This window comes from Pan paniscus, chromosome 23 (assembly GCF_029289425.2).
Source record: "Pan paniscus chromosome 23, NHGRI_mPanPan1-v2.0_pri, whole genome shotgun sequence".
Lineage (NCBI taxonomy): Eukaryota > Metazoa > Chordata > Mammalia > Primates > Hominidae > Pan > Pan paniscus.
The window spans coordinates 49,206,310-49,224,714 of record NC_085927.1 but is presented as its reverse complement, the minus strand read 5'-3'; the positions used below and the strand labels follow the sequence as shown (position 1 = coordinate 49,224,714).

Sequence of the window (18,405 nt, the reverse complement as noted above, 5' to 3'; positions counted from 1 at the left end):
TACCCCTTCCCAGGTCAGGGCGCCCTCACCTCCTTCCCTTTCATTGGCCCCTGACGAGGCACTAAGTCAACCAACAACCTAAAGAGCCACTTAGTGAAGAGGTAGAGAGTGAATATACCTAGTGTTTTATTCCACAAAGTTCCAGAAACCCAGTGACTGGGCATTTCCTTTTTTTTTTCTTTTTTTTCTTCTTTTTTTTTTTTGAGACAGAGTCTCGCTCTGTCACCCAGGATGGGGTGCAATGGCACAACCTTGGCTCACTGCAACATCTGCCTCCTGGGTTCAAGTGATTCTCCTGCCTCAGCCTCCCAAGTAGCTGGGATTACAGGCACCTGCCACCCCACCAAGCTAATTTTTGTATTTTTAGTAGAGACGGGGTTTTGCCATGTTGGCCAGGCTGGTCTCGAACTCCTGACCTCAGGTGATCCGCCTGCCTTGGCCACCCAAAGTGCTGGGATCACAGGCATGAGCCACCATGCCCAGCTAGGGCATTACCTTTTGATTGTACTCATTGACCAAAGTTCTGAGGGGAAGCACTTTCTGGGAGGTGGGTATTTAAAGCAAAGTGCCAGCGCCTTGGGAAAGGCAGACCAGGTCTAAAGAAATTGGGCTAAGGGATAAGGTGTAGCCCTCTGGGGTTTCCCACTATGTTAGCATGAGGTCCTGGCTGCTGGGGGCTCAGACGCCGGAGCCTGAAGAAGCAGGGGAGGTGAAGAGCCCCCTGAGGGTACACTTGAGCCCTGGCCAGCCCACAGGAACTGACTGAATGAACCTTGAGAGCAATGTCTGTAGACTCGGTTCTCCCTGAGCTCCCTGGCTGGTTTCCTGTACAGAGGTAGAGGGCTGGAGCAGATGACCCCTACTGATCCTTCTAGGGAGAAGCCTCTGGCTGTAGGCACTCATACTGTCTCTGTGTTCAGCTCTCTGCCCTCACTAAGTCAAAGCTTCATTTGGGCAACCAGTTTAAGGGGCCACAAGACAGGAGCAAAGGAGAGGCCTGGGCCCCCGCTGGCCTGGGCTGCAGAGGGAGGATGGGAGTTCTACTGAGAGCCCAGGGACCTGGTGGTCCCCTGGCCCCACTTTCTCAGTGTAGGTGCTCTCTCTGCAGCATCTCCAGCGTGCAGCAGGCAGTCTGCATCTGCACTGGGATGCCTCCAGTGCCAGGAAGCTCACTCTCGATGCGCTCAGGCCCTCGCAGGGTTGAGGCATTGCTTTGGGGGAACTGTCTGTGCTCCACCAGCCTCAACTCCAGCAGAGAGTGGAGGAATGGGTGAGTTCCTGCCCAGGCAGCTGGGGGCCCCAAGCAGGAAACCTGTGTAGAACCAGAGACCAAAATCCTTTGGAGGAACAAGGATTCATCACATGAGAATTACTCTCAAAGTAGAGATTCTGGAGGTGCCCCTGACTCTCTGGAGAGAAGAATGAATGAATGAATGAATGAATGAATGAACAAAAGAGCTTACATTTATTGAGCATGCTTGTGCTAAGCCCTGGGCTGGCCTTTGTTTCATTGGCACAACAGCCTTGAGAGGTTGGTCCATTATCACCCCTCAGTTCAGGTAAGTGGACTGAGGCTGAGAGAGGTGCACGGGTTTGTCAGGGTCACATAGCACATGAGGACAGAGCCAGACCAGGAGCCCTGTGACATCCTCGGCCAGGATGCTAACCCTAAGGACAGTGAGGTCACTCTTCACACCGCTGTGAAGGGAGAGGCTATTGCTCTGCACCCACAGCTCAGCAATGGGGACCATGAACGCCTCTAGGCAGCCCATGTATGGGGCCGCTACCTACCTGGTAACTGTCCACGGCTGTCCATTTGGAAGAGATATTGATGTGTTTGTTTTCTCCTCCCCAGCCTGTGGGCTCCTGGAGTCAAGGACCCCACCTAATTCATCACTAGGCACAAAACAGCTGCTCAATAAATGTTTACTGAATGAATGAACGCATGAAGAATCAATGAAGGAGGCGGTGAAGGAATGAATGAGTCAGTGGAGAACCTGAATTGGTTCCTCAAGCCAGCCTTCCACTGCCCTGCATGCCCTGGCATCTTGGACATTTCTGGCACTAGGCTGCTCCTGCCACCTCACCGCCAGGGGTGATACAGGGCTGCCGGCCTCTGCAAGCCAGGGAGGCCTACGGCTGTGCCAAGGCAGGGAACAGTGTGCTGTACTCCTCCTGGAAGCTTAGGTCCTTGAATCTCCGCACGGCCAGGGCTGCGGTCAGGCTCTGCCAGGAGAGAGTAGGGGTGAGGCCGGTGGGGAAGAGCTGCAGAGGTGCCAGGAGGGAGGCTGGCTTCAGGGGGCCGGGCAGGCACCTGTTGGTCAGGTACTTCAGACCCATGGCTAGAAATCATCCACTACTCCTCTGTGAGCCCCGCCCCTAAACTCCTCCCTGTAAGCTGGGTGGTCCCCACTTCTGGGGCACCTTCTCTGGACTGAGATCCCCTGGGGTCACCTGGTTCTTCCTACCCAGTCTTGAGGACACTGAGGGGTGGAGCAGCCAAGGCTGGCCCACTAGGGCCTGAACCACGGGTCTCCCCCTCCAAATGCTATCTTCTAATATTGTTGGGGAGATGGGTGTACCCCTCAAAAATGGATATCCAGGGGCCCTCAAAAAGAAAAAGACGTCAACCCGGGGCAAACCAGAAGGATGGGGGAAACAGGGACGGCTGGCGGCCTGTATGTAGCCTCAAGAGTCTCCTTGCAGGAGGCTGGGCCCAGAAGTGCTGGCCGGTCCAGAGGGGAGGCAGCTGTGGGTTATGGGGAGGGCTCTTGGGATGGGGCTATGGAGGTGATGTGGCCCCAGATCTCTGCAGAAGGGTGATTAGGAGAGAAGAAACAGACATGACCCAGACCAGTGGGAAAGAGGGGCCAGCTGAGCTGCCAGCCCAGGGCCTGCTGGGCCCAGAGACGTGCTTTGTTTGACACACACAATATATTGTTTAAACCTGAATAAACTTCCAACATATCAAGATCAGATTTCATGTAAAAATTCAGACTTCTGCCTTCTCTAGGTCCCTATTCCTGCTTGGCAGCCGAGCAGAGGTACCCTCTTAGGATAGGCACGCACGTGTCACCCGGCCTGCTCACGGCTCTCAGGCCCTGCCTGGCCCATGTGCATCTGATGTCGACACCTGTGTCCCCCAAATCCTACCCTCTCATTTTATGGATGGGAAGACAGAGGCTAGGAAAATTAGAGGCAGCCCCGATCGGAACCAGGTCTCCTGACTCCTAGGCAGGGCTGCTTCCCAGCCTCAAATCCTGTAAGCCTCACCTTCCTGTCTAGGCCTCTGCTTTCTCATCTGTGAAAGGGGATAATAAACACCATTTACCCAGAGTGGTTTGTGGGGGGGTGGTCCGTGACCCTCAGGAAGGCTGCTCTGCACCACGGTGAGGGTCTGCCATCTCCAGTGACCATACTACCCCCGAGGGCTGTAGCCTCCTTGCTGAGGGAGGCAGCACCACCGTGAGCGCCGCAGACAGGCAGGCAGAAGAGGGAGCGAGGGTAGTGTGGGCTCCCAGAGGCAGAGCGGGTCCCAGGCTAGCGAAAGGCCACCCGTCCAGGGGCTCAGTGGGGAAAGGGGACGAGTGTGGGCTGGTGGGCGGTGGCTGTACTCACCCAGGTGAAGATGGAGAAAAAGGAGAAGGCGATGGCGGCCCGGGCTGCGTCCGTCCCTTCGTTCAGTGGGTTGTCCTTGGGCTTGGAGACCTGCCACTGGTTGGCCAGGTAGCAGAATCCCACGAACCAGAGGAAAGCCCAGAAGGCTGGGGGGTCCCAGGACCGGGCAGAGATGGGCAGTGCCACACATGGGGGAGAGGGTGAGTGGGGAGAAAATGGGGAAGCCGAGGAACAGAGGGACATTCAAGAGTGCATCTCCCATGCTCCCCCACCCCCAAAGGGAGAGGCAAAGCGGGTAGGGGAAGAGAGAGGGGAGCCAAGAGAAGATGCAGGCGAGAAGAGGGAAGCCAGCCAGATGCAGGGGGGAGGAGGCCACAGACAGGGCAGGGTCAGGGCCAGTCAGAGGAGAGCCACGGGCAGTGAGAGGGGAGGATGGAGGGAGAGACAGAGAGAGAAGGTAATCAACTCAGGCCACATTTCTGCAGCCTCTGCCAAACCCCCATGTCCAGCCACACCGCTGACGTGGGCCCCCCCGGTCCTCCCCTGATGCCTGCAACTCTGCAGGCAGGAAGACCCCAACCCTCAGGCTGCCAGACAAATGAGGTATGGGAAGGAGGACGAGGCTGGGGCAAGGATGGCAGCTTGGCTGGGTGGGTCTGGGCTTCGACTTCTAACGTGCTGCAACCCCACAGCGCCCCAGGTTTAGCGAGGGGCCCACTGAGAGCCGAGCCTGGGGGCGTCAGCAGTGGGAGCCTCATAGCCACGCAATCTCCTGTGAGTGCCAAGGTCTCCCCAGAGAAGCCCAGACGTGCTCAGGACAAGGCGTGCATCTGCCAAGCAGGTGGGGTGCCCACCTGGGGCCCAGCCCACCTCCCAGAGGCACTGCCAGGGAACCCTGAGGCTCTGTGGAAGTTTGAGAACCATTCATTTAGTTCTAGTTCCTTCTAAAACTAGGCCTCATGACCTGCCTTCAGCCTGGCTTATCTTGAGAGCTCCAGGCTTAGAACTAGGGGTTGGTCCCAGTCCGGGGACCCAAGCCTCAGAACAGCGAGGCTGAAGCCTCGGGTTCGGACCCCTGACTGAGAGCATCCACCAATCAGATTCCTGGAAGTCACGGAGCAGAGGTCAGGGTGCCTCTGCCAAAGGCTGCTTCTGAAGGGCAAAGGGCAGCAGGTCAGGTTGGCTCCACAGGTCCAGGCCCTGGTCCTGCCAAGGTCTGGCTGGGAGGCGTGGGGAGGCTGAGGCTCCAGGGCCCCTGCTGTGCACTGGGCACCCAGTCACTGCCTTGCTTAGTCCTCATGAGGCTGCCCCAGGGAGGTGGCACAGAAGAGGCCACTGAAACACGGGCCAACCCATGGGGGCTGGCACATGCCCAGTGCCATCCATGGGTCCCTTAGACTAGAAGGAACTAGAATCCCATCCATGCTCCCCTGCCTGTGGGCAGCATGGGTTATTTTGGGGTCCCAGGCCCTGTCCTGGTCCCATCCTTCCTGCTGCCAGCCATGTGACCCTGAGTGCATCCCTTCACCCGCCTGCACCTCATTTCCTCATCTGAAACATGGGAAGAAGGGTGGCAGCCGCCTCCTATGGCCGGGACAGCCCTCTGCAGACTCTGTGCAGGGGGTACCTGCTGGGTGGGGCTCACCCGAGACACCGATGTCGGACAGGACGGCTTTCTTGCGGTCCTTGACGCTGCTGATCTGCGGGAAGTACACGTCCAGAGCCAGGTACAGCAGGCAGGTGAGGAAGGCGAGCACGCCTACGGCCACGCCATAGCTGCAGGCGTTGGGGTTGCGGTTGTAGATGCAGAACTCCTCCCCCTCGGAGGCGCTGTTGAGGTAGCCCTCGTTCACGATGGAGCCGAACACCACTATGGAGAACAGCTGTCGGGGGTGGGGCCACACCTTAGACCTGGGCAGACCCCTGCCTCACACCACCCAGGAGACGGGGAGGCTGCCACCCTCGCCTGCTGCCTGGCCCTCCGTGAGCTACAAGACCCGGGTTAAGCAGGCATTTCAGAGGGGGATCCCCAGAGAGGGAGGGTAACTTGTGTGGGTCACATAGCACCAGGTGGGGGTCAATCACTTCCTTCCTCAGCCACAGGCACTGAGGACTCTCTGACCATAGATGTGGCCCCTTCCAACACCGCTCAGCCAGGTCCTAAAGGTCTTCCTGGGCCCTGACACCAAGATATCCTGGGACTGGACCGACTCTCAAAGAACAAGGAGCCACAGGCCCTCCTGGGCTGTGGACCTGCCCAGCCCCCACCCCCAGGCTGACTCCTCCAGATGCTGGCATGTGCCGGGCCCCATCTTGTGTTCTCCTTCCCTCTGCAGAGCTGTGGGCTGGTCTGGGGTCTCAGGCCCCTACCCAGGCCTGGCAAGTGGATGGAGTGATGAATGAAAAAATAACGGTGGGCTGGGGGTGGTGGCTCATGCCTGTAATCCCAGCACTTTGGGAGGCCAAGGTAGGAGGATCACTTGAGCTCAGCAGTTGGAGACCAGCCTGGGCAACATGGCAAAACCCCGCCTCTACTAAAAAATAAAAAAATTACCCAGGTATGGTGGTGCGTGCCTGTAGTCTCAGGTACCAGGGAAGATGAGGGGGAGGATCTCTTGAGCCCAGGAGGTGGAGGTTGTAGTGAACCGTGATCATGCCACTGCACTCCAGCCTGGGTGACAGAGAGAGGCTCTGTCTCAAAAAAACAAAACAAAGCAAAACAAAAAACTCTCGGGCCGGGCGTGGTCGCTCACGCCTGTAATCCCAGCACTTTGGGAGGCAGAGGCGGGTGGATCATGAGGTCAGGAGTTTGAGACCAGCCTGGCCAACATGGTGAAACCCCGTCTTTACTAAAATACAAAAATTAGCTGGGCATGGTGGCGGATGCCTGTAATCCCAGCTACTCAGGAGGCTGAGGCAGGAGAATCGCTTGAACCTGGGAGGTGGAGGTTGCAGTGAGCCAAGATTGAGCCACTGCACTCTAGCCTGGGCAACAGAGCAAGACACTCTCAAAAAAAAAAAAAAATCTATCTATATGTGTGCGTGTGTGTGTGTGTATTATATAGAAAATAACAATAGACACAATCCTGCCAGATACAGGGCACCCTGCATGATCCCAAGGGTATATTACACATGCTATCTCACTGACCCCACTACAGGATATGGCAAGAAGTGATGGGATATCACTTCTGGGAGTAAGTGACAAAGGATTTCTGCTTCCATCTTGCTCGTCCTCTTCTCCCCAACTCCCTGGTTGCTCTGATGAAAGCTGTTGTATTTTGGGCTACCCTTTGGAAAGACTGCATGGCAAGGAACTGAGGGTCTTTAGCCAACTGCCCACAGGGAACTGAGCCCCTCAGTCCAACACCCACAAGTAATTGAATCCTGCCAATACCATGTCAGTGAGCTTAAGAATGGATCCACCCAGGCCAGGCACAGTGGCTCACGCCTGTAATCCCAGCACTTTGGGAGGCCGAGGTGGGTGGATCACCTGAGGTCAGGAGTTCGGGACCAGCCTAGCCAACATGGAGAAACCCCGTCTCTACTAAAAATACAAAAAGTAGCCAGGTGTGGTAGCACATGCCTGTCATCCAGCAACTTGGGAGGCTGAGGCAGGAGAATTGCTTGAGCCCAGAAGAACTGTTTGCTGGGCCTGGGCGGAGGTTGCAGTGAGCCGAGATTGTGCTATTGCATTCCAGCCTGGGTGACAGAGAGAAACTCCGTCTCAAAAAAAAAAAAAAAAAAAAAAGAGCTGGGCGTGGTGCATGGTGGCTCATGCCTATAATCCCAGCACTTTGGGAGGCTGAGGTGGGCAAATCACGAGGTCAGGAGATCAAGACCATCCTGGTTAACATGGTGAAATCCTGTCTCTACTAAAAATACAAAACATTAGCTGGGTGTGGTGGCACGTGCCTGTGGTCCCAGCTACTTTGGAAGCTGAAGCAGGAGAATCGCTTGAACCCAGGAGGTGGAGGTTGCAGTGTGCCAAGATCACCCCACTGCACTCCAGCTTAGGCAACAGAGTGAGACTCCATCTCAAAAAAAAAAAAAAAGAATGGATCTACCCTCAGTTGAGCCTTCAGATGAAACCACAGCCCTACCTGATGCTGTGATTATAGCCTTGTGAGAGACCCTGAGGCAGTGGCACCAAGCTTAGCAGATTCCTCACCCACAGAAACTGTCAGATAACAAATATTTCTTGTTATAAGCCTTATGTTGTAGGGCAATTTGTTATGCAGCAATAGCTTGCCAATACATCCTGCACCATCAGCATTTTGCAGATAAGACAGTTAAGGCTCCGCTATTGTTAACACACCCAAAGTCACACAACTGGTCAGTGACAGAACCTGGCTTCAAACCCAGGGTACCTGACTCTAAAGTTCACGCTTTTTGGCGGGGCATGGTGTCTCACGTGTGTAATCCCAGCACTTTAGGAGGCTGAGAAAGGAGGATCACTTGAGTCCAGGAGTTCAAGACCAGCCTCAGCCTCCTGAGTAGCCGGGACTATAGGCGTTTGCCACGATACCTGGTTAATTTTTTGTATTTTTAGTAGAGATGGAGTTTCGTCATGTTTGTCAGGCTGGTTTCAAACTCCTAACCTCCAGTGATCCACCAGCCCCAAGCCTCCCAAAGTGCTGGGATTACGGGCGTGAGCCACCATGCCCGGCCAGAAACTATAATTTCTTTTTTTTTTTTTTTTTTGAGATGGACTTTTGCTCTTGTTGCCCAGGCTGGAGTGCAATGGTGCAATCTCAGTTCACCACAACCTCTGCCTCCTGGGTTCAAGCGATTCTCCTGCCTCAGCCTCCCGAGTAGCTGGGATTACAGGCATGCGCCACCACATCCGGCTAATTTTGTATTTTTAGTGGAGATGGGGTTCCTCCATGTTGGTCAGGCTGGTCTCAAACTCCCGACCTCAGGTGATCTGCCCACCTCGGCCTCCCAAAGTGCTGGGATTATAGGAGTCAGCCACCACGCCCGGCCTCAGAAACTACAATTTCAATGTGAGTTGAGCATATTTTCTTCGTGGGTGATGCCCAGGATGGGTAATGATTCCAGGACAGGTATGTGAAAAATATGAGAAGCATTCTTAATATTATCTTATCTCTGTAAGATGTCTATAGTTTACATGGATTTTATAATGCACAGGATATATTAGTACAGTAGTAGCATATACAAAACCAATAAATCTACATTGAACGGGAGGATTGGTGCAAACATTTTTCCTGAAAGGAGCACGATTAAAAGTTTAGAGACCGGCCAGGTGCGGTGGTTCATGCCTGTAATCCCAGCACTTTGGGAGACCAAGATGGGGAGATCACTTGAGGTCAGGAGTTCGAGACTAGCCTGGCCAACATGGTGAAACCCTGTCTCTATACTAAAAATACAAAAAATTAGCTGGGCGTGGTGGCACACAACTGTAATCCCAGCTACTCGGAAGCCTGTGACAGGAGAATGGCTTGAACCTGGGAGGTGGAGGTTGCAGTGAGCTGAGATCGTGTCATTGCACTCCAGCCGACAGAGCGGGACATTGTCTCAAAAAAAAAAAAAAATGGTTAGAGACCTCTGGGTTAGGATGTTGTGTGTTAAGGGGGATTCTGACCTAAATGTGCACAGCAGATGAATGGGGACACAAAGTGTGGTACATTCATAAATTGGACAATTTTTCAGCCATAAAAAGGAACAACCAGCGTGGGCAACATTGTAAAACCGCATCTCTACAAAAAATACCAAAATTAGCTGGGTATAGGCCAGGCGTGGTGGCTCACACCTGTAATCCCAGTACTTTGGGAGGCCGAGGCGGGTGGATCATGAGGTCAGGAGATTGAGACCATCCTGGCTAACACGGTGAAACCCCATCTCCACTAAAAATAAAGAAAATTAGCTGGGCGTGGTGGCACGTGCCTGTGGTCCCAGCTACTCAGGAGGCTGAGGCAGGAGAATTGCTTGAACCTGGGAGGTAGAGGTTGCAGTGAGCCGAGATTCGCCACTGCACTCCAGCCTGGGCGACAGAGATCCGTCTCAAAACAAAACAAAACAAAACAAAACAAAACAAAACAAAAATTAGCTGAGTATGGTGGCATGCACCTGTGGTCCCAGCTACTTGGGGGACTGAGGTGGGAGGATTGCTTGAGCCTGGGAGTTTGAGACCAGCCTGGGCAACACAGCAAAACCCCATCTCTACAATAAATAAATTATAAATTATAAAAAAGAAAAAAATGTACACTGAATTATACAACATTAAAATGGTATGTTATGCTAATCTGGCCACAGTAAAAAAAAGAAAGGATTCTGAAGCTGTGTTCCGGTTCAGCCATGGGCACAGAGGTGGGCAGTGGTGGCCCGTGAGCCACCATTTGCCAGTCCTGATTTGGGAAAACCCCATGACCATGAGACTTCAGACCCGTGAGGGCATCGGGGCCCACAGCTCTGCCTCCCACAGGCTCTGCAGCCTCACCATCACCCTAGAGTGGAGAGGGCTATTTGTACTGTTCCCAATTGGCAGAGTAGAAAAACTAAGGCTCAGAAAGAGAAGGTGGCACTGTTGTCAGCAGCACAGGCTGAAGTTGAACCCAGGTCTCCTGATTCCCAGACCTGTGTTCTTTTCCACCTGGCCAAGCTGACTGTCAGCCTCTGGAGGTGGGCCCTGAAGAAGGGATGGAATTTACTCCCAGAGACCCAAGGGATCAGGCAGAGGACCAGCAGGGAGGAAGGCCGGGAGGGTAGCTTCAGTGTGACTGGGGATCAGGTGACTCGATTCAGTCTCAAGTCTGGTGCTCAGAGGCACAGTGGGGAGCGCCTGTGAAGTCAGGACAGAGCCATTGTCAAAGGGGCTCCTGAGCTACTGACAAACCAAGACAAGCAAGGCAGACTCTGAACACTGGGAGATGTGCAGTCCACGGCCAGCTGCTTGGGCCGTGGACTGCACAACTCCAGGGACTGCTAGTCACACAACCCCTTGCACTGGTGTACTGCAACAAGTCCAAGGCTCCTACCAGAAAACTGTCAGGTTGGGAACCTGAGGCCCAGTCCTGGATGTCACCAGATGCCACCAAACCAGAACAGAAAAGGCTCCTGATCAGAAAGAGACTTCAGACACTGAGGAATCATACAGACCCGCCAATTCAAATCCAAGGCCTGCTGCTTAAGCTGGGTAGCCTCAGGCAAGTGACTTAACCTCTCTGAGCCTCAGATTGGTCCTCTGTAAAAATTAACATCCCCTCTGGGGCAGATGGGAGAATTAGAGCAAGTACCCAGAGCAGAGCTTTGGAAGCCCCATAGGGGCTGCATAACGTTCATTTCCTCTCTCAAGGCCCCAGAAAAGAGGAATAACACCAGGAAGGCCCCTCTCGAACACTTACTAACAGACACGTGCTCCCGGGGGCTGGAGGAGACCCCACTGCTGCCAGCGCTGAAAATAAGTGTGGATCTCCTTCCAAAAACAGAACAATATCAGGCTCCCTGAAGACAGAGAGGAGGTGGGAGGGGAAACAGGCAGGCAGAAGCCTGGGCCCTGGGGACAGCAGAGGAGGAACCATTAAGACTGGGCTCTCTTGGGAGACAGAGGCAGGGAGTCCTCAGAGAAGCCAGGAGGAAAGTGCTGGAGAGGATGTGTCCCCAAGAGGGTGCAGAGCAAGAACAAAATAGCTTCGGAGGGACTGGGCGGGGCCATATGGCCCCAGCAGACACCCGCCTCGGTCAGGCATTCATCACAGGTCACAAGTTTCTCGGCTCCTGGCACTGCGCTGGGAGGGGCACCAGGCGGTAATTCAGTCCAAGAGACCCTGCTGTGGGAGCCGATTGTGTGGGCAGCAAGACTCTGAGTCAGATGACCTGGGCCCACTGAATCCCAGTGTGGCCACTTGACCAGTGGGGTGACCTGAGGCCACTGACTTAACCTCTTGAGCCTCAGTTTCTGCATCTGTCAAGTGGGGGCAACAATAGCACCGAAACCAAGGATGCATTGTGAGGAATCAGTGAGGTCATGCATGCAAGGAAGGGCACGTGGCCTGGAGTAAGGAGCCCCAGAAGGCTAGACTGCCACTAAACTCATGGAACAGATCACAAAGGCAATGGCGGTCCCTGGCAAACGCCAGGAGGGAGCAGTGATGGCCAGGGAAAAGGGCCCTGAAGCAGGGCCTCCGATTGGAGACAAGAATGAGCCAGGCCTGCAAAGATCTGGGGGAAGTATGTTCCAGGCACAGGAACAGAAAGTGCAAAGGCTGAAGGCAGGAAAAGGTTTTGTATGATGAGGTGGGAAGGAATATGGCTGGAGCAGTGACCCGGGAACTAAGTACATGGGACATGCAGCGGGACAAGGCCTGGTGAGCTGTGGTGGGGACTTTGTTTTTTTCTTTTTGAGACAGGGTCTCGCTCTGTTACCCAGGCTGGAGTGCAGTGGTGTGACCTCGGCTCACTGCAACCTTTGCCTCTTGGGTTCAAGCCTTTCTCCTGCCTCAGCCTCCCAAGTAGCTGGGATTACAGGCGTGTGCCACCAAACCCAGCTAATTTTTGTATTTTTAGCAGAGACGGGGTTGTGCCATGTTGGCCAGGCTGGTCTTGAACTCCTGATCTCAGGTGATTGGCCCGCCTCGGCCTCCCAAAGTGCTGGGGTTACAGGCGTGAGCCACCTTGCGCGGCCTACAACCCAAGCTTCTAAGGCTGGGGTCAAGGCCCTTCATGTGCTGGCCCCGCCCACCGCTCCTGGGGTCTCACCTCCTTCCACTCCCCCTACCACCTGCCTCCCCACCTTTGCACGCCCCAGGCCCCTTTCCATGTTTTCCTCCCTGGAAGACTGACTGTCCCTACCGCCTGCTACAGGCTGAGCTACAACCTACTTTGCTGTTCGTTTGCTGGAGTGGAGTGAGTGAGCTGCCTGCCCTGCCCTGGGGCCTGGGAGGCCTCTTCTGGGGCTTGACATCAGCCGTTTGTTGACTCAACATTTCCTGAGCACCTAGTATGTACCAGCCCTGTGCAAGAGGCTGAGGACACAGTTGGGAACAGGATGTATGAGGTTCCTGTTCTTACCGAGGGAGACAAGTGTCATGAAGAACGAAGCAGGGCAAGAAGAGGCGGACTGGGGGCCCAGGGAGGCCTCTGATGCAGCGACCTTTGAGCAGAAGCCTGACTCAGTGAGGGACCCAAGCCCAGGGAAGAAGCAGCCACAGGTGCCAAGGCCTTGGGTGCAAAGAAGCTGGGTGTGTTCAGGAGCGGCACGGAGGCCCGCACGGTAGGAGCCGAGCAAGTGAGGGAGACACCAAGAGGCGAGGCTGGTGAGGAAGATGGGTTGGCCTTGAGGGCCAGGGTGAGTTCAGGAGACACTGCAGGCTGAAGAGCAGCTGAGTGACTTGATGCGACTTAGGTTTGAGAAGAATCAGACCGGCTGCTATGGAGAGAAAAGACTGTGGTGGCAAAGGTGAATGCAAGCAGCACAGACAGGAGCTACGACAGCACCCAGGTGAGGGACGGGCCTGGGGCTGGTGCAGGCAGTGGAGATGGGGAGAAGTGGTGGGTGCTGAATATATATATATATTTTTGAGATGGAGTCTCGCTCTGTTGCCCGGACTGGAGTGCAGGGGCGCAATCTCAGCTCACTGCAACTTCCGCCTCCCGGGTTCAAGTGATTCTCCTGCCTCAGCCTCCTGAGTAGCTGGGATTATAGCCGTGCGCTCCTGCACCTGGCTAAGTTTTATATTTTTAGTAGAGATGGGGTTTCACCATGTTGGCCAGGTTGGTCTCGAACTCCTGACCTCAGGCAATCTGCCCGCCTTGGCCTCCCAAAGTGCTGGGATTACAAGTGTGAGCCACTATGCCCGGCCTGAATATATTTTGAAAGTAGAGCCACCAGAATCTGCAGACACAGCCGACGTAGGGAGTGAGAGGAAGAGTGAAGAAGCTGGGGATGGTGGCTCACGCCTTTGATCCCAGCACTTTGGGAGGCCGAGGTAGGTGGATCACCTGAGGGTGAGTGATCACTCCTGGGTGAGCCCAGGGGTTTGAGACCAGCCTAGGCAACATGGTGAAACCCCATCTTTACTAAAAATACAAAAATTAGCCAGGCAGAGGCTGAGGCCAGAGGATTGCTTGAGCCCAGGAGGTGAAGGTTGCAGTGAGCTCTGATTGCACCACTATACTCCAGCCTGGGGGACAGAGGGAGACCCTGTCTCAAAAAAAAAAAAAAAAAAAAAAAAGAAGGGGCTGAGCGCGGTGGCTCACGCCTGTAATCCCAACACTTTGGGAGGCTAAGGTGGGCAGATTGCTTGAGACCAGCCTGACCAACATGATGAAATCCTGTCTCTATTAAAAATACAAAAATTAGCCAGGTGTGAAAAAGAAAAAAAAAAGAAAAGAAAAGAGCAGATGGGGGAGGAAGCCGTGGGGTTTAGGCTCAATGATGATAATGGGGAGCAGAGCCATCGCCTGCAAATGCCACATCCCTTGCAGCCTGCTGGTCCACAAGTGGGGAAACTGAGGCTCGGGGAAGGGAAGGAACATCACTGAGGACACAGAACCAGTCCCTTACAGTCTCCTGAACCCCCTGCAGGGCTGTCAGCTGCCCTCTGTGTCAAGGGTTTAACTTCTCCATTTAGCAGCTGTCCCCCACCCCGGGTGGGAGCTCCCCCAAAGCACGACACAAGCCTCAGGTTTCTGCCCCTCAGCCATTCACAGTACATGGGAGGAGGAACAGAGACTTGCCCAGGGCCTGCTGTGTGCCCAGAAATGTACGCTCTCGACTCCACCAGCTCAATATTCTTATTCCCATTTTAGAGCTGCTTCTAGGGACCTGCACAGGTCTCGCAGCTGGGCAGGAGTGGAGTTGAGGCTTGAACCTGAGTCTCTCTGGATCCAAAGCTGGTGCCCTGTGCCAGGCAGCATCCCTGGGTCACTTGCTAAGGCCAGATCTGCAGGGACAGCAAGGAGCACACAGAGCAGCCACAAGGAGCCACTGGAGAACCGGAAATGAAACCAGAATGAAATTCCACACTGGCCACAGCAGCCGAGACACTGGGGAAAATTCATCCAACAAGCGGATCTGCTGTGGGGAAGGGAGACAGGTCTTCAGAGGCAGAGCCAGAGGCCCAGAAACAGGGGAGGATGGAGGGCGATGGCCAAGGGAGGACCCAGGTCACCAGCAAGCAGAGGGAAAACAAGCTTCCCTCGAGCTAAAGCAAACGCTAAAAAAAGGCATCAAGGTAAACCTGCCAAGCCTCTTTGGTTTTTTTCCGCCCTCTTTAAAATCCAATCCCGAGTCTTTTTTAAAAACGGATTCCAGATGGCGCTTGGTGGAGATCTATGTCAAACTCAGAAAAACAAATCAGAAGGAATCTCAGAATCTTGGATTTCAGGATCCTTGGCTACTGGATTCAGAGACACATAGAAACAGAGACCCCAGAAGCATCAAGCTCTTTGTGGCCTACCCTGATCTCATCTGTCCCCCTCCCCACCCTATGCAACCACCACAGAGGGCTGAGAGTGGGTGGTGTCCTCAGGCTGTCTGACAACTCTGCACCTGCCTTCCTACCTTCTTCATCTTCAATGGGAGCGAACTCCTCTTTGCCCTCTGAACGCTGCTGGGATATAGTGACTCCCAGACACCTTCAGGGACAACCCACTTCCCAGTCACTCTTTCCCACCCTGAGCCTTGGTCACTCCTGGCTGGGACCTATTTACAAGTCTGTCCCCACTCTGAGACCCTGAACCAGCCCACAGCCTCCCAGGAGCTGATGCCAATGGAAGAAGGCACCTAAATCATCTATTTTAATCCCCATAAAAATCTGCAAATCATCCCCACAAAGCAGTCTTATACTTAGAGCATTTCACAGTCAGGGAGGCTAAGGCTCAGAGAGGCCCTGCCTCTCGCTGACCCACAGCAGGTAAATGGGGAACCTGCCTCACATCCGGGCCTGCTCCTCCAGCTCACCCACGACCTCTGTGTCCAGCTGCCTATCCATGAAGGATCGAATTCCAGAATCCCAAACTCTAAGGTCAACATGAGACCAAGGAGGCATGCCTGCTGGTCCTGAGCCGTGTCCCGCAGTGCAAAAGGGCAAAGGCCCACTTTACTTGAGGGGAGATGGTATCTCCCCTCTGCAGACAGACCACCCAGGGTGTGCCTAGGACCCACTGCAGGGCGTCGGCTAACGAAGGCTCAGGGTGAGCTGTGCCCAGCCAGCATGGGGGTGGCTGAGATCACTGTAACGCTGCCAGGAACCTCCTAGAGGCCTCGTTTTAAACGTTTTTAGACAATGCTGGCTTTCCCCAGATAAGCTGCAGAGAGATGACATCTGGAGCCCACGGCACTCTGTCCTCCCAGCTCCAAATGGAACCGTCTACCTCGCCCTGCGCAGGAACATCCCTGAGCTGGGTGGCTCGGGGGAGCCCTGGTCCCTGCCCTGCAGTGCAGGCAGCCAGGCAGCTGGCCCCTGCCCATGTCCAGGTGCCTGACACCACCACAGCCTCCTCTCCAGCCTCCTCCAGGCAGTCCCCAGGCAGCAGCCAGGGGGATATCACCCACTCCAAACCTCAACAATCCCTCCGCTGGCTGAAGATAAAGTCCATCACCCTAGAATGGCCCTGAGGTCCCCCTGCTTGGGCCATGAGTCCTTCCTCCAGTGCCCCAGGCTCTCTCAGCCTCCCCAGTGATCTCTCTCAACCTCCCCAGCACCAGCTGCTGGGCCCCAGTCCTGGGTTCATACTCGACCCCTCCAACCAGTCTGACATTCGGGCCAGCTGCTTCAACCTCCTCCCAAAACTGTCAAGTCCCTCCACCCTGGGGCAGGCCACTGTCACCCCTCTCCAGGCAATGACAGCAGCCCATATGTCCACTTGCACCCCCACACTCTGTCCCCTCACAGCAGCCAGACAATCCCCTTAAACCCAAGTCAGGTCATGTCACCCCCCAGGTCTAGACTCTTGGATTGATGCTCACCCACTGCCCCCTGCCCAGGTAAAGACCTTCCCCCACCAAACCCCAGGGCTCCTGCCTTCCTCTGAAGCTTCCCAACACTCTCCTCCCAAGCCCTCCTGAGTTCATCCCTGCCTCAGGGCATTCACACTCGGCTCTTTCCTCTGCCTGGGATGCCTGTATTTCTCCAGATCTTCCTTCAGCTGGCTCCTCAACACGCACATCTCAACACAAAAGACACCTCCCCAGAGAAGCCCTCCAGACCAGACTCCAGATCTAAGGTATTCTCCAGTGCCTCAATTAATTTTCTTGGTAACATCACAATATAACTTCTTTCCTATTTGTTGGTTCAGTTGTTGGGTGCATGTCTCTCCCCCAGACCCAGGGAGAGGGTCAGGAAAGGCTTCGAGGGGAGTAGACAGCAAGTCTGATAGTCAGAGAGGCCCCGGCAGCACGGGGGGTAGAAAGGAGAATTATCCCCTCCTGAGCATCCTTGGCTGGCACCTCCGCTTGCACACCCCTGTGCACAGGGAGCTCACTCCCTGAAAAGGGGGCTGCCAAGCCCTCTCCCCACAAGCTGAACCCAGCCTTCCTGCCCTTGTCCTGGTGCAGGTATCCATCCTGCCTCCTGGGGAAAGGCTGAGGGAAGAAGGGAACGGTCACACTTTGAGAAATGAGTCAGGCTGCCAAGGGCCCCCCTTCACAGGAACAGGGCCTTGTCTTCCCCCAGGGTCATGTGAGGAAAACGGCTTCGCCGCATGGACACATGATGGGTGTTGAGCAGCCCCTTGTCTTCCTGAAGAGTCTCACTCTGGGGAAAAGGTGGGGGTGGGGCAGGTGAGGCTCCGGGCCCCTCCCCCACCCCTGCCTCACACCGGGTTGTGCAGCCTTGGAAGTGACCCACTGGGGATTAGGCGTAATCTCTGCAAGCTGTCGCCCCGAGTGCTCGGTGGTGGGGGTGGAGTGGACTCCGCTGGGCAGGGCCTGGGCGAGCAGACCCCTGCCTCCCCAAGGTGCTGAGGCTGGGCCTGGGTGATCTGCAGGCCCCTCCCTCTTTCCAGAATGCCCCATCTTCCTCTCCTCTGGCTGAGTAACCTCAAGGGGGCCTTGGAGCCTCATGAAAAAGGGGGAAATTGGCCGGGCACGGTGGCTCATGGGTGTAATCCCAGCTATGTAGGAGGCCGAGGCAGGAGGATCACTTGAAGCCAGGAGTTTGAGACCAGCCTGGGGAACATAGTGAGGCCTCGTCTCTACAAAAAAAAAAAAAAGGAGAGAAAGGAGGAAACAAAGACCCAGAGAGGGCTCACTTGACTGGCCCAGGGCCTTACTCTCAGTGGCAGAAGTATCTGGACCACCATCCCCATAATCCTGTACCCCCCCAGGGCCTTCTTTACCCCAGGTCTTATCACCTCTGCCCTTTCAGAGGCAGGGAAGAGGTGGGAGAGGGGAGGAACATCACCACCTGGAAAGGGGTGTAAATGCCAACCAAACACTGCAGAGCCCTTCAGGGCTAGACCTCATTTACATGCCCCCAGACTCCTGGGGTAGGCGCTGTTGTACCCATTTTATAGATGCGGCCACTGAGGCTCTGTGAGGTCTCTCAGTTGATAAGAAGGGCAGGATTGGCCGGGCGTGATGGCTCATGGCTGTAATCCCAGCACTTTGGGAGGCAGAGGCGGGTGGATGACTTGAGGTCAGGAGTTTGAAACCAGCCTGGCCAACATGGTGAGACCCCATCTCTACTAAAAATACAAACAAAATTAGCCAGGCATGGTGGTGGATGCCTGTAATCTCAGCTACTTGTGAGGCTGAGGCAGGAGAATCGGTTGACCCCGATTGTGGAGGTTGCAGTGAGTTGGGATCGTGCTACTGTACTCCAACCT

At 54.9% G+C, this 18,405-nt stretch overlaps 1 protein-coding gene across 2 annotated transcripts in view; it reads right to left on the bottom strand.

Moving 5' to 3' along the window:
* SYNGR1 (synaptogyrin 1) overlaps window positions 1-18,405 on the bottom strand; it is a 35,566-nt gene that overhangs the window by 5,748 nt on the left and 11,413 nt on the right. The window contains exons 2-4 of one of the 2 annotated variants that reach the window (XM_034948585.3): window positions 5,264-5,501; window positions 3,619-3,764; window positions 1,913-2,226 (exon numbers count right to left, since the gene is read on the bottom strand). In XM_034948585.3, the coding sequence (XP_034804476.1) occupies window positions 2,134-2,226; window positions 3,619-3,764; window positions 5,264-5,501 (477 nt within the window). In that variant the 3' untranslated portion in view covers window positions 1,913-2,133. Of the gene's footprint in view, window positions 1-1,912; window positions 2,227-3,618; window positions 3,765-5,263; window positions 5,502-18,405 lie in introns of those variants that run through there. The other variant, XM_003821615.5, reaches the window with a different exon arrangement.